Below are 25268 nucleotides of genomic sequence, written 5' to 3'. Positions count from 1 at the left end.
TGTGTAGGAAACATAAGCTTCAAAATACGAGACGCTAACATTGGGTGAGAAGCGAATACATGAAGTTCAAGAATAAGAAGACCACAAATAATCAGCTGCCATGCCCATAGAGAAAGGATTCAACAAGGTTTTGATATTGACTCAAGAAGGTTTTTTTTGTTTTACCCATTCACCAGGCAAAACTAGAGGAATAATGAAAAAGAAATCACACACCTTCAAATTCTTACTAATGCCTTTTGCAGTCTCCTTCTAGGATTTCCCTTGTCAATCCCCCCCCCTCCGGTCTATTTCTTTTTCTATGCTGTCTCTTTTATAGGCCCCAACTAAAGTTTTTTTTTTTTCCTCTTAATGATATAATCAAGTATATTAAGGCAACTTTTATTTTAACTTTTTTTAATTATTTTGGATTTCATATTTACATTAAGGGCCTTCAATTTGATAGCAACAAAAATAAAAGGATTGGGGAGTCAATAAAAAAGATTTTTTTTTTAAGTTATGAAGATATTATTTTATTATTTTTTTTATAAAATCCTATTTTTCTTATTTATTTAATTTATGCAATTCTATTGAGCTTTTTTATTTTTTTTAATTTACATTTGGAAGTTCGGACAAAACACGATATTCACAATGTCATTAATAAGAATTAACTTTGACAATTAATTGATCAAAAAAATTACAAAAGAAGTTTAAAAATTTCAGAAAAGGATCCAAGAAATTCCAGAAAATGACCAAGAAATTTTTTGGTACTTTTATGAAAATTTTGAATTCTTTTTGTGTCACTTTATAATCAATTAATTGTTAAAGTTAATTTTTATTAATGATAATAATCAAATTACATTGTTCTAAAAAATTTTGAGAGAATATTACACAAAAAATGAATTTAGGATCCAAATTTTTTAAACTTATAATTTAAAAGTCAATTTACTTATTTACTCTAATTAAAAAGAAACCTTTCTCATATATATATCCATGAAAGCAACATGTCAACTTGTGTTTTAGGACATCTCCCGAGGTCCGCTTCATTAATTTATCACCATTGTTGCTACTGGTTACTATCTGATATCCTTTGTTTCCAGCCTCCATTCGTTGCGCCTTTCTCTTGATAACAAGAAAATGTAAACATTAAAAGGCTCGATAAAGAAACCACGTGCCAAGGGACTGGACATGCCTAATTGCTCGTCAAATGATATGCTTAAATTTTTTTTTTTTTTTGGCCAGAGGTATGCTTACATTTCAATTGCACTAGATTTACCTGAAATTTTACTTAGAACTACTATTGGCTGAGTTTTAATATAAAAGAAGGATTTCTTAAAAGCTTAATGTACAAATCTGCCTCTAAAATTTGTTTAGAGATACAATTAATATTCTAAAGTATCTCCATCATCTTAAATTATAAAATATTTTTAAATAAAATATTACATATCAATAAATCTCATTAAATATATTTAACAATCTTATCTTTTTAAAATAAAAATATAAACTTTTAAAAATACTCATTATTTAATATATTGAAAAGAAAAGAGATAAAAATTAATTATAAAAAATAATAATTTTAAAATTGATATATTTAATAAAACTTTAATTTTTTTAAAATATTTTATATTTTAAGATTGAAAATTTTTTTTAAAAAAATATTTTATAATTTGAGAGATAGAGAGTATTTAAAAAGGTAATGTTGCGCCCCAACATTTTTAAACGGTGTAATGTCACCCTGAATTGACAAAATCAAAACGTGGACACGTTAATTTGACTTATCCTGCAGATGGAACATGCCCATGTGGTGTTTGTTGCCCAGATCAGTAAATCAAAAAGTTGACATTTTCCCCGCAACAAGGTCTTGATGTTCTTCAACAACACAAAGTAGCCCTTGTCTTGTTGCTCTTCCTTTAGCTCAGATTCAAGAAACAACCATGCCCAACAAATCAAGAAACAATACCCAGAAAATCAAGAAGAGAATGACGATGAGGGGGAAAACAACAGCATCATCATTTTCCTTTATGCTCTAATTGAAGGACCCAAGTCAAAAAATAACAATACCCAACAAATCAAGAATAAGGCAAATAAAATTTTTCCATCAATTTAGCAGAAATTTACAAAGAGAAATATAGAGGATTTATTGATTTCTTTGTGCTTCAGAGGTAGATCATCATCTCAAATTCACACATTCGACAATATTATACCAGCAATCTGCCCTCCAGAGGCAGTTTACCCAACCAAAGAAGGTCCATCGACATCTTCGTGCTTCTTCAAAATGATGGGATCCCCAGACTCATGAAATCGGAAGGCAGCCAGCATAGATTTGTTGCTTCAAGGAAAGGAGAGTTAACGATCCATACCCCTTTGAAGCCTTGACAAATGAAACCCTAGGCGTGAGAGGAGAAACTACAAATGGAAACACGAACAAGGGATCTCGGTGAATAAGGTCTCGGCAAGTGAGAGAGAGAGAAGAAGAAACTTAGGTAAAGCCATGAGAGGAAGAGGAAGAGCGATCTGAGCAAGCAAGCAACAACAGTGGTCGATTTAAGCATCAAGGAGCAGCAACGCCAATCAGAGCAAGAAAAAAAAAACAAAATCAATGAACGCTAAACCTTAACAAAATGAAATCAACGACGGAGAAGCACTAGCTCGAATTGAAGAACATCGTGAGCCCAGAGACTCGATGGTGGTGAGGGAGAGTGATAGGGTCAAGTGCTTCTTTAGATTTGTTCAATGGTGGTAAAAAAATCGAGGATGAAACTGAGTCATTGATGTTTTTTTGAATCCTTCTTGCTACCGATCTAGATTTGGTTTTCAGGAAGAAGAGGAAGAAGAAATTGAACTCAGCAGTGACGATGGAAGATGAGAGGTTGGGAAAGAGGAAGATGCAAGGTGATGACAAAACTGGTGGGACCTACCATTAAGTCCACCCAAGAATAGCATTATTCCGAATGGGAAAAAAATAGTGACGTGGATGCTTTCTAGGAATGCTACATAAGTATAAAAAGGTCAATTAACAGTCAACGTTTTGCTTCTGTTTATTCTGGGTGACATTATAACATTTTAAAAATATTGAGGGCAACATTATAATTTTAAATATTTTAAAATATCAATTGCACTTCTGAACAAACTTCAGGAATAAATTTATATATTAACCCTTTATCAAATATCACCATTGAGATATTGCGATTTTTAACTAATTATAGCTGTTCTAAAGAGTGATATTATTAAACTAATTTTGCGCCGCTTTCATAATTAATATGCGGCAGCATGCATTTTACTTACTTGAACCCGTCTAACAAGCAAAGCCAGAAAGAAACAGTAAGACATAGCAGAGTTCCTGTAGTAATAGCAAAGTATGGAAGTTATCGACTTTGTTTTTGAGAGTTAGCTACTTAACCAAAGCATATCTTGAAGCACATTGCAATTGTATTAGGATCAAACATACTGCAAAACTGGCCAAAGCGCTTCCACAGCTTCAACATCTCAACTATCAGGCTAGCATAAAACATCATTCAAAGACGACAATACCCTTCCTTCTTTTTTGAAGCTCCAGATTTAATTCTGCTTCATTGACGGTTTCCTCAAGCTTCACGCATTCAAAGCTTCAAATCCTATTTCAGTATGCTGTCTAAACTTTCTGGAAGATGGCGAGGAGGTTTAACTGAACCATCATCCTTTTCTGCATACCAAATCTAGATCCCCTGACTACAATATAATGCTAAATTGCATAATGTGATCGTCCATCGAGACTCATCCCCGCTTGCTTGAGTCTCTGCATCCAAAATCATGGATACAAAAGTCACCCCATGCCCTTTGATGTTTCTTCAGGGCCAGAAATCAGGATGCTATCGTTTGGGTTGAAATACGGTGCCTCTCAAAAGCTTCATAAGCATGTTTGGTTCTTCGAAATAATAGCACACTAGAAGCTACACCAAGGATTGATAAGCATGCCCAAGTGATAAATGTCCAGAAGTAGCACTGCCTTCCCATGCACACTACTGAATCAGACATTGCTAAGCTTCCTACTCCAACCATCGAAGTCTGTGCATTGGCATCATAAACCTCCGCAGCTAGCAAGCCATAGAGAAGGGACCCGATTGGGATATTTGTAATGAGAACGTTGTGATTAACTCCTACACTGTCAGGTCCAAAAAGCTCGGATGTAATACATACAGCAGCAGCAAATATAAACCCAGAGCTCCACCCAATTAAAGCAGTGCCTGCATGAAGCGCCAGAGAACTTCCCGATGAAGCAAGCAAGAAGAAAGCAACTGGGGTTGGGATAAGAGCAATGGCTAACCATCCTGTCCTTGCAAAGTAGAATTTCCTGAAAACAGCAAAATCATGATCACCCTTTATAGAAATTAGCCAAGAACACTAACACATGGGAAACTTATGCCCCCCAAACTTCCGTCCTTTACCATTTGAGAATATTTGGAATTCAGGATTTTAGACCATTTCATTCCTGTGTAAAGATTTTGTGATAACTTGACGACCCTTATTTCCTTTTAAATCAATGGGGCATACCATATGACAATAAAATGGATGCGAAGAGGTGTATGCAAATAAAGAGAAGGATGGCAGGTGAATGCGCAATTTCCCCCAGAAATTAAAATAAAAAACATACTAAAATTTGAGAGCATTGAGAATATGAATACTTACTTGCGGATATAGTCTGGTCCCGCTGAAAGCAAGCGGCCGAAAAAGGAGAAGGAAGAATAGAGTGTGACAAGGGTAGAAGTACTTGAACTCAGGCCTAGAGATTGGGCAATCTGTCCGAGATTATTGCTGTAGACCAGACCAATTGTGCCTCCACAGAAGTAAGCAACATAGTAGAGCCAAAAATCCAACCTACGAACCAACACCGAAGCTGGGTGCTCTTCTCCCAGCATTACCAACTGATCCTTCTCAATCAAATGCTCACAACAGGGATCACTAACTTTTGCCTTCTGACTTTGGTATATGGACCCGTTACTGTTGTCACTCAGCAAGCCGAGAGAATCTCCATTGCTAATAGCACTATTCTGTCGGGAAAGGAGTTCCTTGTGAAGCTCAAGATCATCCACATGTACAAGAATGAAGCGTGAGCCTTCCATCCGAAAGCTAGAATGGATGGTACGATGAAACCATTGTCGAGCATAGATAATGCCAGGAATGCATAATGGGAAGACAAGGAGGAAAAGAGCACCGCAGAAGAAGTAGCGAGCTATTGCTTCATCAGAGGTAGATGAACCGAAGATAAGGAGATAAATTCCGGTGAATATGGCTGAGACGTTTAGTATTAGGAAAATGAATGAGTCCCTATGAACTGCATCAGGAGGTAGAGGTTCTAAGGCTGGTTGGCGAAGGATTGGAATGAGTGCTGCAATTGAAGTGACAAGGGGAACGAGAGCATTCAGAAGGAGATACACTGAATCTGAAGATGGGTTTACTGAATTGGCAGCAAGGGTGTAGAGTGCTGCACTTACACCATTGAAGGCCACTGTAAGTGACAGTGCAAGGGGTTTATTGACGGGGAAATTCCTGATGCACAGAACAAAGCATACTGTGTTGAACCAACAGATGCTACAGCCAGCCAACAAGCAGAGAAGAAAGACCTGGTCCAACACACAAATCGAAAACTTGTCACTGTAATTTTAGGCTGTGAGTAAATCATAACTTTGCACCGGCAGAAAAAAGAAAATGTTTCAAATCTGAACCAGGGATCATTAGTTCCATAATTTGAAGCCAGCATCAGAAATTATGGTTAATAGAAATTAGCAATTTGTTTTTCAAAGCAAAACCTCTCCTCCAATGGATGCTCAAGGGTTATTATTCGATATGATTCAATAGACAGTAAGAGGTATCGAAGTGAGAGATAAAGCCAAAACTTTTGAAGTACACCAAACATTCTAGTCCTAGACGACGACGACGACAACGACGACAAGCCTTATTCCATAAGTTGAGATCGGTAGATACATAAATTGAATAATGTCATTATACTCTGTCATTAACCAAACTTTTAATGTACTAAATTTACGTACACTTCATACACAGCTAAATAGTGCAACGGTATTGCATATGATAAAATCTATTGGCACATCCATTTTAATGAACTAGCGTTCACCCTCCCATGCATCATACTTATTGTATTAATCTTACCAGAAAGTTACTATGATTAAGTTGTGAAAATAGTTGCAAATACTTTTAAAGTTGAGAATTTATTAAAAGATAAAACAATTGCCTTACAAGTAGTACATTGTTAGGCATCAATTGCAAATAGAATGAAACAGTACTCAACAATTAGCACTACACTAATTGCAAGTTCCGGAATATATGAATGGTTATTAGCTTCTTTCTTGTACTATATGAACGTAAAGAAATATACCTAAGAATTTTCCACGTCAATGCCTTTCAAATCGGTAGCATTGACTCTAACACTCATCCATATACAAGACAAGAAGTATATAATTCTAGTATACGCTCAGATAGTCACAATCACATCTCAGAAAAGTGAACAATTAAGGCAGTTTTTGATCCATCATATGCAATTCTGGTTTTCACAGGCTTGCATTTTCAGAGTTGCAGGTTGAGACAGATAGAGAGATCAATGCATATTACACAATAGCATGCTACCTATAGGAGAAAGCGCGAGAGGCCAAACTACTTTCGACTGTCTTCGAATGGTTCCCACTTTTTCCATTTTCGGTGTTCCAACATCACAAAAGAAATTTTACATCAGCGGAAAGTTTAAATGGAATTTTGAAAGTGTAGAGGACAGAGCATCCGAGACAAAGCTACTTTCAGCTCTCTTTGAGCAGTTTCTACATATATCCCTGTCTGGAGTGGCGTTCAAACATCAGAAAAGGAATTTTACTCTCGCTGAAAAGTGTTGAGGAAGTTTTGAAATTCAAGAATATTGCAGACTCCTTTTACATGTCAATCAACTTTATAGCTGGTATCCATCATGTGATATGCTATGCCTCCCTCACGCCAATTTTACTAACAGTCTTTCAATCATCAATATCACAAGGAGGAAAAAAAAAATCAATGTCCATGTGTTCAACATATAAAATATTAAATTTGTAAAAAAATATTATTTATAAGTCATAAAAAATACAACTATCCCTTAAGCATGTGGTGAGGGGTTCGATTCCTCACTCATGCAAATGGAGAGCACTCTATGGCTAGCCGTTTGCCCCTTTGTGGGAGACCCCGCAGCGAAAGTATTAGTCACCGTTACTGGCGGTGGATACCTAAGCAATCGAAAAAAAAAAAAAATACAACTCTTTTCCGAGCACTGTGCACTTTCCAAAAAAAAAAAGGTTTGAAGTTTTGTAATAACTATTAACTATTCCGTGCAGTATGAGAAAAGACATTTACCTATAGATCATTTCCATACCTATATATATATATATATATATTATATATGATATAATATTCTGTCCATACTACAAAATCCATAAAAAAGACTTATAAATAGTGTAATTTATCTTCAAATCCATACAAAGTATAGAGCTATACTCAGCTTGATAAATTTAGAAGTTGATAATTTGATACATTTATATCATTTAAATTAAATTAAAGCACTCCACACAAAAATAGCACCGTGGGAAAAGGTCATCCGTTGAATATACTGGACCACAAATGAAATGAAGGCAGCTAAAATAAATTCAATAACTTCAACTATTTTCCGCCAAAATATTTTTATTTAATTTCCTTTCAATAATAAATGGAGTTCCAAGGGGCCAAAAAACGCAAATAAAGCTCCTTAATTGGTCAAATTTTAAAAGAGAAGAGAAGGCAAAAAGTTATTCAGTACTTAGCTAACATAACCATTTTTACTTTTGTTATTTATATTTAGCACAAAGAAAAAAGAACAGCAAAGCTTTTTGACAAAAAAAAAAAAAAGAGAACAGAAAATGACACCTTAAGACAAATACAAAATGTCTGATTTATAGTGTGTGTGTGTATTTGAATTTTAATTTGATCACTCAAACTAAATAATAAGGTTCATCTATTATAAAAAATAATTTTAATTTTAATTTCAATAATTATTAAAGTCCCCTTTGGTAGTTGTGGGAAATGGAAGAGATAAGAAAGCATTAACCTTAAACAACATGATTAACATGAGTAACATGATGCATGGTCCATTAATCTGAACAGATAAAAAAATAAAAAGAGAATATATTCAAAGATCATTTAAACAAATTATTTATAAAAAAAAGACTAATAACAAATTTCATTTTAAAAAAACAACTCACATTCTTATTTTAATAATAATTTATTTTATATTAACTTTTATGTGCAAACAATTTTATTTGAGTCATTCTTGTAATTCTTTTAAAAATAAATGGTCCCCACTTCTGATGATGCCTCCTCAACATTTCTTTTCCTTTTTTATATTATCTTTTTTTTTAATAATAAAAGAGGCATCAACATCTCTATTATATTTATTAGGCCTGCTCGACACATCAGACCTCACAGGTAGTATCCCAGACGTATGTGTGATGTATGACGTAGCTTCGTTTATCGCCACAAAGAAAAAGCGATGGAATAACAAAAAAAATAAATAAGAATAATAATAATAATCTAATATTAGTTTTTCATATACAAATATATTATACAAAAAAAATTTGATTTATCAAATTTATTAATGAAATAAAAAACAAATAAATTAATGTCCAGACTTTTAAATTTATAAAAATTCATTGTTCGCCTTTAAAAATTAAAAATTACAAAAAATAGTGCAAATTCTTTTAAGATATTTAAGAAACTTTTCTCGCAGCTTCATCAGGAAAGAAATCCCCCTTTTTTATATGGGGAGAAATTCCTATTTTATCAAATCAAATTTGTCATTAATATTAATAATTAATAATATTATCATCAATTTACTTTCAATATTAATATGACATATATGCATATATTTAAAGTCATAATTAATTTCTAAAACTGGGTGAATGTTAGGGGTGAGCATCGGTCGGTTCGGTTCGGTTCGGTCTCAAAATATGTAAAACCAATCGATCGAATAACATTAAAAATGAAAACCGAATCGAACCGAACAAGGACCGAATCAAAATTTAATAATTCGGCTCGGTCGGTTAATTCAGTTTTTCGGTTTGGACCTATTTTTTAAATATTAAAACAAACAACACTATAAAATTGAGCCTTTTTTTCTATTCATTTTTTTCAATATGAGCTCATTCTAATTATATCCATATAACATAAAGCCCAAATATTATAAAGTCATAGATAATCAAATAAACAACCATAAATAAACACCCGATGATCAAATAATAGCCTCATAATTCAATCACAATACCTACTGATGAGAGTGACTGATTGAAATGGAGTTTTAAGTGATGTTATTATTTTTTATTCTTTATTAAAATAAAAAATAAAAATAAAATAATTTATAAATTAAATATAATTTATAAATTAATAAATTATATGTAATTAGATCGGTTCGGTCTATTCGATTTTAAATTTTACTAACCGAATTGAACCGATCAATCGAAATAATTAAAATAAAAAAACTGAATCGAACCGAAAAATTAAATAGACCGAATTAAATAGACAAAATTCAATTCGATTTGATTTTCGGTTTCGGTTCGGTTTTGCTCACCCCCAGCGAAGGTGCCAAAAATATACAAGATGATTCATTTTAGAAATGAAAAGGCAAATCAGTTTTGCGCAGGCCACTTGCTAAAGAGAAACAAAAGAAGCTTCAATTCAAGGTTAGCAATCAGTGAAAGTGAACTGAAGTCCTGTCCACATACCTATTATTGCGATGGATGAAATATTAAGAGATGCAGTTCACCAAATACTTTTAACTAAGTGATATTTTTAACATAATGTTACGAACTTTAAATTCCTCAAAATTACTAGCGATAACTCAAGCAATGAAAGCAAATTAAAGAATATAAAATTAGATCGGGGACGAGGTATGGAGGTCAAGAAAGAGCGGTACCACGAAATAAGGCAAAGAGATGATGTTCTTGATGAGGAGCCATTGGAGGCCGTAGCCGACGAAGCCCATGAACGCCGCTATGAACATCACAATCCACAACGGCAAATGGGCGAGAGCCAACCCTGACGACCATCCGAACAATTTCCCCATGTCGTTCGCGGTGGCGAGATAATTCAATTGAACCTGAGAGATGCCGAGGGTGGACTTCAGCAACGAAGAGTACTCCGAGAAATCGAAATTCGTGCCGGTGAACGCCTGAATCCATATTGTAGCCACCAGAATCATCCACTTCCGAGATTGCCCCGCCATCGCCACCAGATTCCCCCGACGGCACCGCTGCTCTCGCCCCTTCCGATGGAGTTTGCTTCGATGAGTGGCGACTGGTGACTGGAGAGTTAGCGACTCCCTCGTTTATAACATGGGCCGAGATGACCGCCCCCGTCTCTTTTACGCCCCACACTACATTATTAAAATAACTCTTATCCTTATTAAAAATTAAAATTAAAAATATATATAAATTTATAAAGTTATCCTCCATTTAAAAATAAATAAATAATATTATTAAAATTATTATGATGAGATAAAAATATTATTAATTTTAATTAAAAAATCAAGAGATAATAGGTGAGAATGGATTATTTTTTAATAAAACTATTTATTTTTAAAACTTTTTTAAGAATATTTGTGAATATATGATAGTCACTTAAAAATTTATTAAAGTCACTGTTAAATATGAATTCAATCACTTATAAATTTTTATACTTATTAATATATAGGTAGGTCACTTTTAAAATAAAGAAATGACATTAGTATAATTACTATCATGGGATGAGAATATTATTAATCTCAATTAAAAAATCAAAAAGTAATAATTGAGAATAAATTGTTTCATAATATAAAGTTAAAATTTACTTTTAAAACTTTCTAAAATACTTGTGATTATATATTAGTCATTTAGAAATTTATTAAAATCACTTTCGAGGAACATTTTAGACTATTTGCATTTTTTAATTTAAGATCATAATCTATTATTGAGATTTCAGTAGTTTAGAGTTCTTAATTGCAACCAATAGCCTTAGGGTCCCTAATTGTAATTTTACCTTCGTATTTTTGTTTATGGAAAACGTAATCTTTAATCTTTATAGTTTCATTAGATTTTGCTTTTAATCCCTATAATTTTTTTTAGTATTTTCAGTTTCTATAGTTTTAAAAAGAATGACGCGATCTTTATTTTTTAAGTCCCTATAATTTTTACTTTTCAGTTATTTTAGTCCTTATAGGAACTAAAAAATACTAGAAAAAACTACATAAATTAAAAGCAAAATTTGATAAAACTATAGGAATTAAAGATTACGTTTTTCTTTGCTTTCTGGTCTCGTCACACCATAAAATGTTAAGAATTTATTTTATTTTTAGGTTTGATTTATAAACACAAGTCCAGTTAATTTGTTTAAATAATACTCCATTCATCCAAAATTATAAGATAACTTTGAAAAAATTTTATTACCCTGTAACATAAAATAATTTGAGAAAAGTAAGGTTTCATCAATGATCATTGTTTAATATTACCCTTAAGTGAAGGAAAAATTAAAATGATATTATAGTGTATTCCCTCTAAATCATAATACAAGATATTAATAACTAATTCATGATTTAAAAAAATATTAGTTAAAATCTTAATTTTTTAAAAAATATTTATTTTTTTAATTATTTTCTTATTGAATACTCTATATAAATGTATTGATTATAACAATTAAAATTTTAACATACCCTTTTTTTAAAAAGAGGAATATATGAAATATGGGTATCGTTGAAGTGACAATTATAAAAATTATTTGATACTACCTCCATCCTAAAGTATAGAATACTTTTGAAAGAGTTTCTTTACCTTATAATACAAGAGACTTTGAATAAATTAAAATTTTATTAAATGCACTAATTTTATTATTATCCTTCCTCTCTCTATAATTAATTTTCGTATTTTTTCTTTTTTATATATTAAATGATGAGTATTTTTAAAATTTTATATTTTTATTTTGAAAATATAGGGTTATTGAATGTATTCAATAAGATTTATTAATATATAAAATTTTATTTAAAAAAATTTTATAATTTGAAACAGAGGGAGTACTTTGTATTTTGAAACCAATAAAATTTTTAAAAGATGTATTATATTTTGGTAGTGAGGGAATAAGAATTAAGTGTGTGGGAATATTTTTAAAAGTTTATAATTTTATTTTAATAGAATAAGTTTATAAAATATTATTATTATATTTTATTGATATATATAATCTTATCTTCAATTGTTTTATAATCTAAAATATATAGAGTAGTATATTTCAACCAAAATAGTTTATACTGTGGCAAAGGTTACTGGAGCTGACTAATTGTGACCTCACGAGTCAATGTTGACCAAGACACATGTTTTAAAAGTATCATCCACATCAATTTTATTACGAGTATTATACCTTAAATTTTAATGGTTAGTGTAATACATCAATTTTTTTTAATAATTTAACTCAATCATAGTTGGGTTACAATCATCCAACACATTTTATATCAATAATTTTAATATAAAAATATTTTATAATTGACTTTAACTCGCACAATATAGCATTTCAGTTAAATTTTTTACCTCCCACATGCCATTAGACTAAATCACATTTGTTCATCCTTGTACTCCCAACAAGTAAACTAAATAATTTAGTCAATTTTCAAAACAAGCCAATTATTTGGCCTCATAATCATGTCATTTTAACAAATCTAAAATAAATCAAATATTAAAATTACAGTCATCCAAAGTGTACCAAAAATATAAATAGTTTGAAAGGCATGATTACATTTATATATTCATATAATTGTCAATAAACAAAAAGCCCTAATATTGACAATATAACACATTATAAATCATAAATCAAATACCCAAAAAAGACAGTGGATCTATGCCACTAAGCCTCTGGGACTCCTCCACGTGTCACTCGTGGCTCTTCTCCTGAAAATTGTTAACCACATAATGAGACTCAAAAGTCTCAGTAACCAAAGCCAATTTATGATAGTGTATACAAATAGTTAAGTGTGTGCTTACTAAGTGAGAATTAAAAATAATATAATTCCAACAAAATATAAGAAATATTATAATACACACAAACAACCATCTTTATATCCCTCTATTAACCTCGAGCCGTAGCCCTCACTCGGTGTTAAATTATCCGGCCAAAGGTAGATTAGCCCAAGCCCTTACAAACCACCTATTGAGCTCCAATAGGGGCGTACCACGTGGCACATAAATACAACAACAATAGCAAGTCTTCCAACACTCCCACAATAATCAAACAAATTCATAATGATATTGCACAATTATACAATATTACAAAATTTATAATTTTCTCAATAACCACCCAATTAACATGAAGTAACACTAATCATAATTTAAAAGCATGGTTACCTCGTGACTTTTTTAATAAATCATTTCTTATAATTTCTGTCCTACCACAATCTTCACCAATAATACAATCTACAAATAACATATTATTTATAAATATTAGTTTTAATTTTTGAAACTAATAAAATAATTCTAATAATAGAATTAAAAATATAACATAATTTCTAATCTCAATCTTAATACAAATCTAGAGTCAACACTATTAAGTAAAATTTTTAACTCCTCTTTTAATTATCAATAAACATTAATAATCTAAAAATCAATTTCTAAACTAATTTCTATTATCAAAATTTTCATTTTATTTCATAAATTCATACCTAAAATACTCAAAAATTAAAAATTGAGTCTCTAGTTTAGAATCATAATCCTAGAGCCATAATAATTCATTTATCATCCCAAATAATCATCTAAACCTCAATAAATCAACATATATTTTCAGATCTAGTTTAGAATTTGATCCATAAGCCACAAATTCAAAGATCGCTAACAAATTTATACTCTAGAATATTTATTATACTACTAATAATCTCAAAAACCATATTTATTCAACATAAATTCATCCCTCTTCCAGATCCTAACTTTTCTACCACTATAAAATCAAAAACCAAAGAGGAAGGACCATTAAGAAAAATTTTTAGAACACAAACTTAATCTTAAAAAACTTGAAATCACACCCTAAATATCTTATTAAAAACTCTTACTTTAAAACCCAGCACCGGCGAACTTGCGCACCGTCGCCCCCTCTGTTCGCGCACGAAGAGAAATGAAAAAGGAAGGAGAAATGAAGAAACGAAGAAGGAGGGATGGGTTTTTTAAAAAAAATATTACGGGTCTCACTTTTTTTTTTATTTACTCATTCCTCTCTCTTCTTCTTTTTTATTATATAAACATAATCATTGCCGGGAGAGCACCGAAAGTTTACTTCTTCTTCTCCTTTTTTTTTATTCATACCTTTCTCTTTTTTTATAATAATAATAATAATTTAATAATATATTTTTTAATTAATTAATTAATTTAATTTTAATTTTTTTAAAAAATTTAATTTAAAATTATATCCTAAGTTAGGTTTAATAATCATTTTCTACTAATTTTCTTACTTCTAAATATTTTTTAAAATTTTTATTAACTCAAATTAACTATTAAAATTTAAATTGGGATGTTACAGTTAGGTTAATGGATGGTTGTTATGATTATTGATAATTGTTCAATATGATTTAAGATCAATAAATGAAATTAAACTTACTCCTTATTATATGAACTTGTTGGCAATTAGATTAGGAAATTCATTTAAAATTAATTAATATTTGTAAATTTGTGGAAAACTCTTAATTTTTTCCAAAACCACCTTCAATAAAATTCATGTATAATACAGAGTCAGTATTTTGGAAAATATCAGAACAAAGGGAATTTGAAAAAAAAAAAAATGTTAGTGCTAGTTATTAAAAAACTCTTTACAAGCTGTGTAAAGAGAGTATTTTATCATGGGGACCTTCTTGCTTGGTCATAAAATGATATTATAATGAGGACCAATAAAACGTTTCACATGATATAATTCCAGTGAATCAATTTAATTGAAGATCTCAAATTCTGCTCTTTGTTTCGTTTAATAAAAAGTATTTTGACACATGGAATTGGTATTGTTTTTAAATACCTGTACGAATCCATTATATATATATATATATATAGATATATAATTTACCAATTAGTTTACTTTTTTTTTTTAAGATTTTGAGCATTTAGATGTTGATATTCGTCGTAAAAAAAAATACATTGAACCGTGAAAGCTTTAGTGTATGTTTGGCTATGACTCTCATAAGTCAAGAGTCCTCTTAATAAACTATTATTTAAACATATTAGAATATTTTTCTGCAGAATTTTGGATAATCAAACATACATTTGAAAAGGTAAAATCAAGCAAGAAAGTCCATTCCAAACAAGTAACGTTGGATTATTTTTATTAAAGAACTTTGTAAATATTTATTTTTCTGCAGAATTTTGGATAATCAAACATGCCCTTATTCGTTCATCTCATGTCAAAAAAGAAAAGAAAAGAAAAGAAAAGAAAAGGCAAAATGGTATTATGGCAATCAGTTGCAATAACCCCCTTCCTTTACATCGAATAATTTGTTTTTTCTTCAAATTGACATTCTCGACCGTGAAGTTAGGATCCTGGGTGAAGAAGGCAGCGGCTGGGTTAGGATGCTTGGCACAAGGTTTTTTTTTTTTTTTTAATTCACTATTTCTCTTTTTTTTATCCTTAATTCTTAATTCAACTTTTAATTGCAGTCTTATTAGGGTAGAAATATAATAAAAAAAATTCATTGAGTTTACTTGGCTTTTAAATTTTCATTTGTCTTTTTTTTTACTAGTCCTTGACTAATATTTGAGACATGGATGACGGAACTCTAATTTAGTTGAATTAATTTTTTTTTATTTGTAAAGGATTAATAAATAACATTAATACCTAGGCATAATGAAATTATAAGCTAATATGTACTATGCTTTAGGTTAAAAATTAAAATTTAGATCTAAGTTAAAAAATAAGATTGAAATAAGTTTAATATTTAAAATATTAAAATACAAGGTGCAAAATATAAGAAAGAGGGGCACAAATTGCAAAATATGAAAATTCATACCTATACATGTCATTCTTCCCAAGTGAGGGGAACGTATGCCCCTCAAATACATGTGACTTCGCCATTGAATATTCTGGAAGCAATTATATTTAAAAATAGAAGTGGACACTAAATATAAATATATCTTTGAATAAATATTTAAATTTTAATTTATCATTGAGAGATTAACACCTTCTATTAGAATCAAATCAATTGGTTATTGAATATTTTATTCTTGAAAGGTATGCTTCCATGCTACTATACAATTATGTTATAATTGGACCCTTGAAGGAACCCCATAAATGCGTTTTTTTAGGTACTGTTTGTGAATATTTTTTTCTTCTTATGATGAAATGAAATAGAGTGAGATGATTAAAAATTTAAGACAATTGTTTGAGAGATTTTTTTTTTAAAGATGAAATGACTTGAGATAATCTTTTAAGTTATTTCTAACCATCTTAAACTTATTTTTTTCTAACCCTCAATTTGAGGGTTGAGGATGGAATAGTTAACATTATTATAAAATTATCCCATTCTTCTCACTTTTTCAATTCCTCCAACCCTAAAACTAAAAAATATAGTTATATCTAATTTAAATATATTAATTTTATAATTATACTTAAATAATGATTAAATAAAATCATCTATTCCTCAGATAAAACTCTCAAACAATATAATGTTACATTCCATTTTACCCTGTCTTACTCCACCCTATTCTATTTCACTAATGACCGTACTTTTGCATTCTATGATATATACTCTTAAACATAACCTCACATTAACAATATTGAAATATTTTTCGTGCTGGATCTATCCAAACATTCCCGTAAAGGCAGAGGCGCGGACGCAGCCACACCACCACCGCTATCACAATTTACAAAACTGGAAGGGGCAGGGACCCATCCCTCCGCCTCCACTCTTCCAATTTAAATATATATATCCTTCATTATTTTTGTTATATCAGCTTTTTTTAATTATATATTTTAAAAAAATTAATCCACAAAATACACATACTTTATTTTATAAATTATGATTTTGAGTTGATAATTAATTTTAACATATATAAAAGTGTTTAAATATTTTTAAAACAATCATGATTTTAAATTTATATTTAATGTTGACAAGTACAATAGATGTTGAATATTTTTTTAAATTATAATTTTAAATTTATAATTAATTTTGACTGTAATAAAAATGTTTGATATATTTTCACTAAATAAATGGATTAAACTTGACGCATAAACGTGCACCAAAAAGTGGAACTGATTCGAATTTCACGCCAATTGCCTCGCTCAACCAAATTTGCATATCAATTCTGGGTTTCTCCCTTCTGGCCCAGAGAAAATGTGACCTCCCATGTTTCTGTCAAACAGTAAATATTCGCCCATTTTGAGGAAGTCCAAGTTTCAATGCCAAAAAAAGGTTATGCGCAGTGGGAGTTTTCTGTCTCAAGCCCACCTCTAGAGTCACGTCTCATGTGCCCAGTAGCAAAACATCAACGCCCATTTTCTCCTCCTTCGTCGCTCTCCATCCCCATGGCAAGAGAGGCTCTGTCACTTCCTATCTTGTGAGGCGAAGCTACCCAGATCATGGCTTCCGCTTCCGCTTCAGCTTCATTATAATTATAAAACCACTCAGAGTGCATTTCGAAGACCCACAAATTCCAACCAATGCTTTGTTCAATGGATTTGAGAAGGCTTTCAAGAGCTATGCCTTCTCCTTTCTCGGCACGCATCTCGCGTTCCTTGACCTGGGTGACATCAACCCACTTTAGCCCTCCTCAATCTCCACCTCCAAAGCCTCAGAGTCAATCATTACCTTCTTCTGAGCAGAGCCTGCTTGATTTGGTGCATTCTATTCTCTCCAGCAAGGTTCTGGATTCTGCTACCTGTCAAGCTTTGATAACCCGCTTGTCGCCTCTTGAATTTGATCACGTATTCTTTACTATTAAATCCAATGTGAACCTCAAAACAACTCTTCTCTTCTTTCATTTCGCTGCTGATTCTTTCAAGTTTCGATTCACGGTTCGGTCGTACTGCCTTTTGGTTCGTTTGCTTCTATCTTCGACCCTTTTATCACCTGCAAGGTTGCTTTTAATCCGTCTGATTGATGGGGAGTTGCCTGCTTTGTTTGGTGACTACGATAGGCACATTGAAATAGCTGCTTCAATGTTGGAGTTAAATACCGTCACGGAAAAAAATCATGATGGATTGGATTTGTTGATTCATGTTTTCTGCACCCGATTCAAGGATTCGGGTCTACATGCTGCTATTGATATATTTTACTTATTTTGGAGAAAGGGGACGTTTCCATCTCAGAAAATTTGCAACTTGTTGTTGAACTCATTATTGAAGGCTAATGAACTTCAAAAGTGTTATGAAGTGTTTGATGCTTATTGTCAACTTGTTTTACCGGATGTTTACACCTGCACTACTGCAATCAATGCATTTTTCAAAGGAGGCAGGGCGGAGGATGCAATTAGTTTTTTTTGAAAATGGAGGAGGTTGGTGTTTCACCTAATGTTGTTACCTACAATAACATGATTGATGGGCTCTGCAAGAGTGCTAGATTAGAAGAGGCATTTCGATTTAAAGAAAGGATGGTAAAAAGTAATGTGAATCCAAGTCTTATAACCTATAGCGTGCTTATCAATGCTTTGGTGAAATCGGAGAAATATGATGAAGCAAATTGCATTTTGGTGGAAATGTCGGACAGTGGCTTTACTGCCAACGAGTTTGTTTATAACACGCTGATTGATGGATGCTGTAGGAGGGGAAATATGAGTGAAGCACTGAGGATCAATGATAACATGTTATCTAAGGGCATAAAACCCAATTCTGTTGCTCTTAATACTCTTTTACAAGGTTTTTGCAGAACTAATAAAATAGAGCAAGCTGAGAAAATATTAGAGGAGATATTATCCAGTGGGTTATCTATTAACCTGGATGCATGTTTTTCTGTTATTCATTCTCTATGTAAGAAAGCAAAGTTTGATTCTGCCCTTCGATTTGTTAGAGAGTTGTTATTGAAAAATATCAAGCCTAGTGATAACTTGCTTACCGCATTAGTCCACGGCCTTTGTAAGTGTAGAAAACATTCAGAGGCTATTGAGCTTTGGTTTAGCCTTGCAGATAAAGGCTTTGCAGCCAATACTATTACCTCAAATGCTCTTCTTCATGGACTTTGTGAACAAGGGAACTTTCAGAGGGTTGACACAATACTCCAAAAGATGCTTGAGAGGGGTTTGGTATTGGACAGGATCTCATACAACATACTCATTCTTGGCTGTTGCAAAAGCGGTATGGTTGAACAAGGTTTCAAGCTTAAGAAAGAGATGGCTAAGCAAGGGATCCAACCAGATATACAAACCTACAATTGTATAATGAAGAGTTTAGTTGATATGGGTAAAATGGATGATGCTAGTAAGCTTTTGCATGAAGGCCAGCAAGAGGGCTTGCTTCCAAATGTCTATACATATGCATTGATCATTAAAGGATATTGTAAGTTTGACAGACTTGATGACGCTATAAGCTTATTCAATGAGTTAGTTAATAATAGGATAGTAGAACTAAATTCTGTTGTTTATAACATACTTATATCAGCCTATTGTCGAATTGGTAATGTGATAGAAGCCTTCAAACTTCGTGATGCCATGAAAAGTAGGGGTATTCCACCAACATGTGCCACATTTTCTTCTCTAATACATGGAATGAGCAATATTGGCCGTGTTGATGAGGCAAAAGATATTTTTGAAGAAATGAGAAAAGTAGGCTTGTTACCAGACGTTGTATGTTATACTGCACTTATTGGGGGTTACTGTAAGCTTGGCCAGATGGATAGAGCGATAAGTGTCTTGCTTGAAATGTCTGCAAACAATATACATCCCAATAAAATTACATACACTGTTATAATTGATGGGTATAGCAAATTGGGCTATATGAAAGAAGCAAATGAGATTTTATGTAAGATGATAGTAAATGGTATAACACCAGATACTGTCACTTGTAATGCATTGGTAAATGGGCATTGCAAGGAAAGGAAACTACAAGAAGCCTTTCAACTGTGTGATCACATGTCTGGTGGTGGAGTATCACTAGATGAAATTACATATACGACGTTGGTTCATGGGTTGCATCCTCCTTCAGCACTTAGCTTTCAAGAGTAATTAGTAAACTTCTCTGATTTGGTTGATACCATGAATCTTGGGATTGATGCTGTCACAATTATGCTCAGCCTCAGCATTTCCTGAAGATGAAGGTTTCATATGCTTGATATCCAACATGTGGATTAAAGGCAACAACTAAGGCAGCATGCTCTTTCCCCAGATTCCCAATCGAAGAATGAACTTGGAGCTTAAGAGGTTGGTCATACAAGATAAAAATATACTATTGTTTTTTTGCTCTGATTGTGTTTTTAATGTCTTTTGTTTATGGCTTGAATAAATTGATTGTTGAAGGTTATGCTAGGACAATGGTTACTAACCTTCATAAGCATTTTTTTCCACAAAAAATTTCATATGGTGCAGTGCTCCTTTTTTCACAAATATTTTCATACGGTGCAGTGCTCCTTTCAGGGGTTAAATGTATTCACAGTCATGTTCTCTGAATGGTAGATCAACTTTTACTTTAGAATATATATTTGTGTGTTGGTAATTATGTTACAAAACTGATTGGCTTGGTCTTCATCACTATGCTGATTTGTTGTTGAAGCAGACAAATATGTTATCTAATATTTGATAAGCAAGAATTATTTTACACATCTCTTTTTTTTCTATTTTCCTTTTTAAAAAATAATTTAACCTTTTCTATTTTTTCAAAAAAGGCTAGACCAAATATTTCAAGTCAAAATTAATTCAAATACGGGATAGGTTTACAAAGCTCAATCTAGTTGTTTTAAAGGCAATTCACACATAATTTGATCTTCTTTGTTTCTAAATGGTTGGTTTAGCTGACTATACCCAATTATGTCACGTTATTGTTGATCTAGAATAGAAGTCATGCGGCTGTGTTATGCTGAGTAGTCTAATATTGTTGAAAATATATGATGTGTATTGAAAATTTGAAATAATTAACATGATCCTGCTTATTGTCTATTGTCTAGTACCTTCCTTAAGGTAAAAAAAAAGATTCCTGTTATATTATACATTTTCTATTTTTTTAGTGATCCATTGCTTGTGTTTGAAAATCAGGGAAATTAAATTCTCGAGTGTACAAGGACTGCCCCACAGCAATGATTTTCTTGCTCCTTAACCATCTACCAGGTTGTGGTCTTCTGTTGGTCCTTGATTGGATTATGTTCGTTTTTCTGTGGTTTGTAGATTTATTGCCGTGATTTTACTTCTTGCGTGCAGGCATCTCTGAAACAAGTGACATGGTCAAGTATCAAAAGGACGACTCTGTCATTTTTACTAATTTTTGTCCAGTGAGCATCATGAGATGCGGGAGAGCATAATAATGTCACGCAATCCATGTAGTATCCCATCTACTGAGATAAGGCTTGTCGTTATTCTCATGATGTGATAGAGTATAATGATGTTGCACAATTCATGTAGCCAATCTTATTTAGTGGAATAAGGCTTGTCGATGTTGTTAAGTGTCTCATGATGTCTTCTTCAATTTTACTAACTTCTGTCTTACGCGAGTCTCATGATGGAATTCTTTACCTCACACAGGAACCTCTGTCGATTACAGTTGGTGCTGAAAGACTTCATAGAGATCAAATGAGCTGAATCCACCATTAGATATTGCATTGGAGACTTGAAGATGCCAAAAATGGACCTATTTTCTTGCTTAAATCTGTGAAATGTGGGCTAACCTCTCTTCCACCCTTGGAATATTCATGTTCTATGATACTTTTCATATTCCTTTTTCCTGTTCAGATTGTGGCATTTGGATGTGGCACCAAGGAATGATATGTGAGGTCATTAAATATGCACGTTGACCAATGACTTTTCGTTTCCCAAATTTCATCATCCTCAGCTTAGTCCTTTTAGGATAACAGCTCCAAGAAAAAAAGTGAAGTGCAACCTCGGATATGCAAACAAATCGAAGTATGTATTACAATCAGGATGTGATGCGATGATATTCAGATTTAATTAGCAATTGACGACAAAGGCAACTAGGTAGGTTGTCAAGCTTTTTTAAGAATTTCCCTTGTGTTTTTCAAAAAAGAAAATTTTAAAAGGATGCTCTCAAATTTGGTACATCCAACCAGTGCAAAGGAAAATTTTGGTTTTATTTTATTTCTTTATTTATGTTGCTTCAATGCCATTTGGTTTTTGAAAGCTACATTGGACCTTAAGTCGGATTGAGTTGGGTTAGACTACATTTGTGCTAAGCTCTCCCAGCTGCAGTTTTCTTCATTTGCAAGACTCTAATGAGATTTACTTAAGGAAATCAGGTGTCAAACTTCTTGAACCACTTGCTGTTGCTCAGTCTCTGTCAATCTCGGGGTTGTTTGTCATTTATTGTATTGAGATTTTGAAGCGAAAAAATTGAACATGCTAACTTGTTTTAATGATAACTTAAAATTCATCCCAAGTCCAGAGTCCAAGTAACTAAGGCCTAGTACATGACATTAAATAACATTTAACATCTGCAATTTGTATTATTTACTGTTCCCTGAAAAATATGTCACAACTTTTTTTGTTGAATCTTCATTTTGGTGGTCATGCGTTGAGTTATGCTTATTGCTTATAACTTCCTCATCCCATCGCACCGTTTGGAGAGCAAACATATGGCTCTTATCAAATTGTCGCAAACATCAAATACAATGAAAAGATACACGTTGATTATGATGGGCATGGCAGAACTTCATGTGTGTGTGTGTGTGTGTGTGTTTAATATTATTTGTGTTAATTTTAACCTGCAGGATAGAGAAGAGAGCTGGACTTTGCACTGCACTAAAGTTGAAGATGAGAAGCAGTCATGGGCTGGAAAATAGGGTCATCCTCAAGTGCAGCCGCTAGCTCTGGCCACAAGATAGCAGAGACAGTCCATGAGCCATCACTGCTACCACTTTGCCTCTGGTTCATATAACCTACCCCGACCCTTTCAACAGAGGTATAGACTGTCCCTAACACGGGACTCCCAAACCCAAAGTCCACTTCAGTTACTGGAAACCTTCTTCCTGAGGACACAACCAGGACTGGTCCTTCCTGACCCAACACTGCCTTTGCTAGCATCAAGCCAGGCCTTTGGCACTCAACCCAATCAATCAAATCCAAAAAATGAGCCTCATTGTTCACCTCTGTAATAGCCTCATGCACTCTCTTGGCAGTTTCTGAGATTGAAGCTTCCTTCAACTCTTGAATCCTTGCCTCCCCAAAAGCCAGTGATAAGACATTGCCTATGTAATTTGACATACAATTCCTGCTACCTTTTCCTCCTATCTTTTCTCTTCCATCCACTAACCAACCCATCTTGCATTTCTCGTACCTCTGATCAATGGTTCTAATCATTATCTTCCATACATAGCTAGAGAAAGCCTCAATCTTTGTTCTTTTGGTGCCACCACGTGATGCCAGTCTCTGGAGCATATCAATACTTGATGCATTGATGTGATAAAGACGCTTAAGCGTTATGTTGTTCGTTGGCATGTTCTGTATCTCTTCTATAGTGCACTTGATGAAAGTTTGGTCCAATGATGGGTGATATTTGGGAGGAAAACGAGCTTGAAGGTGTCTAGTATGGTCTGGGAGAATTGAAAGGGGCTTATTTTGCGCTCTTTCAAACCATGAGGCAATGAATTTACCAAAGGAACTTGCATCACCTAATGCATGGTCAAAAGTGAAAGCGATAGAGATGCTTCCACAAGTGTAATCTGTTATCTGAGTTTGCAGAGGGAAGCCTGGTTGGATAGAGACTAGCTTACCTTGAATGGTTTCATTGAGATTATGGAAATTTAGTTCCTTCATTGGGAGATTGGCGTGAGCTTCAACGATTAGAGCTCCATTGTTGTCACAGATGATTTCAGGCTCACCAGTTTTGGGGTTCTGAACAATTTGGCCTGCAAAGGGATAGTAGCAATCAAGTGTTTGAGCTAGAGAGCTCTTGAGAGACTCAATAAGTGCTCCAAAGTCACGAACTAATAGTTTGGGTCTGCGAAAGAAATACAAGTATGTCACAGGAAAACGACCAGAAAGAAGATCAAGATTTGAGAGAGTGATTGAAAATGATGCCGGCGGATGATTCATAGCCTTTACAACACTTTTCTTGGTAATCTCCACTATTAATTTCCCAGGCTCTGAGGCCTCAAAGTCCTCAAGAATGTCTAGCATTTTTGTAGTAGGGTGGTATTTCTCTATCCTGAGGATTTAATATAAAGGCTTATGGAGTAAGTAAAACTAGCATATGCTTTTATAGTGTGTGATAAGCAAGGTAATGGAATTTGGTTTTATTTATATTACCGTGAAATGCACATGGTCATGTTGAGTGATGAGAAGGTCGTGACTTAATGATTATAAGCTGATCTCAGAAGTCACTCAAATGGTTCGATCATGTTATACAAGGGGTCAAGTTTGGCAGGCAACATAATTATAGATCCGACATAATGCTTTTTGCAGCACGAACAATAACTCAGACCAAGGACAAACTTAATACCATGAGGTTCGTTGATTTGAAAAAAAAAAAAAGTGAGTATTACATTATGAATTAACGATGAAAAATATGCAAATCAAATCAAAGAAAATTAGTGAATAGTTTTGGTAGACGGTTGACACAGATCAAGGACAGGACTTGGACTGGGACTTCACTTTTAGATTTTTTTTTTTTTTTTGGGGCGCGGGTGGGGGCATTAAAGTATGCATCTTAAGTACACTGCTTGCCCTTGAAATTAGTAAAAATGCAGGATAAGAACTTGTTAAAATTGGTGCAAAGCACATTTAGAATATGAGAAAATAGTTTCTTTTCACACAAACCTGATTCAGTTATTTTTTAATTTAGAGTGGGTAGGTATTAATGGCGCAAGCTTACAACTTACAAGTCAGATTTAATTCGTGATCTTATGTAAGTTTTCATGTCATTAAGTCATAAGGTCATTAAATGATTCTGTTAGTTAAAAAAAGATTATGAAAAAAGAGGAGTGCAATTCTCAAAAGGAGAAAAAAAAAGGGTAAAAAGAGGAATGTGGCTAGTGAATTATTTCAATTATCAAAACTTTATTTAGCATTTGTTTTCGTATGAATAATATTGTTTTATGTCTTTATTAGAGAAGAAAGGACTTTTTAAGAGAAGAGACTAATTTTAGACTCATCTCAAAAAGTTTCATGATAATAAGCATTCTG

General features: G+C 32.8%; 3 protein-coding genes across 3 annotated transcripts; 1 reads left to right on the top strand and 2 right to left on the bottom strand.

The window, feature by feature from the left end:
* Nucleotides 1-3183: 3183 nt before the first annotated feature.
* Nucleotides 3184-10352, bottom strand: LOC129299091 (protein NUCLEAR FUSION DEFECTIVE 4-like). The gene is made up of 3 exons (XM_054937531.1): nt 9929-10352; nt 4642-5576; nt 3184-4306 (listed from the first exon to the last, which is right to left on the bottom strand). Exons 1-3 carry the CDS (start codon nt 10235-10237, stop codon nt 3817-3819), a joined length of 1734 nt encoding a protein of 577 aa, XP_054793506.1. The 5' UTR covers nt 10238-10352; the 3' UTR covers nt 3184-3816.
* A 7097-nt stretch (nt 10353-17449) lies between these two features.
* LOC129299089 (pentatricopeptide repeat-containing protein At4g19440, chloroplastic-like) lies at nt 17450-21582 on the top strand. The gene is given in 4 exon segments (XM_054937528.1): nt 17450-18472; nt 18475-20345; nt 21174-21245; nt 21336-21582. Coding segments are annotated over 2 exon segments (2493 nt in total). The 5' UTR covers nt 17450-17655; the 3' UTR covers nt 20151-20345; nt 21174-21245; nt 21336-21582.
* A 1122-nt stretch (nt 21583-22704) lies between these two features.
* On the bottom strand, nt 22705-24263 carry LOC129299090 (coniferyl alcohol acyltransferase-like). Its single transcript, XM_054937529.1, has one exon. It carries the CDS (start codon nt 24261-24263, stop codon nt 22887-22889), a length of 1377 nt encoding a protein of 458 aa, XP_054793504.1. The 3' UTR covers nt 22705-22886.
* Between the last annotated feature and the right edge of the window lie 1005 nt (nt 24264-25268).

Source organism: Prosopis cineraria, unplaced genomic scaffold, assembly GCF_029017545.1.
Source record: "Prosopis cineraria cultivar Desert tree isolate PC_DT_omini unplaced genomic scaffold, ASM2901754v1 PC1029, whole genome shotgun sequence".
In the NCBI taxonomy this organism is placed as follows: domain Eukaryota; kingdom Viridiplantae; phylum Streptophyta; class Magnoliopsida; order Fabales; family Fabaceae; genus Prosopis; species Prosopis cineraria.
The sequence above is the reverse complement of the archived record's forward strand: the minus strand, read 5'-3'. Positions and strand labels throughout refer to the sequence as shown.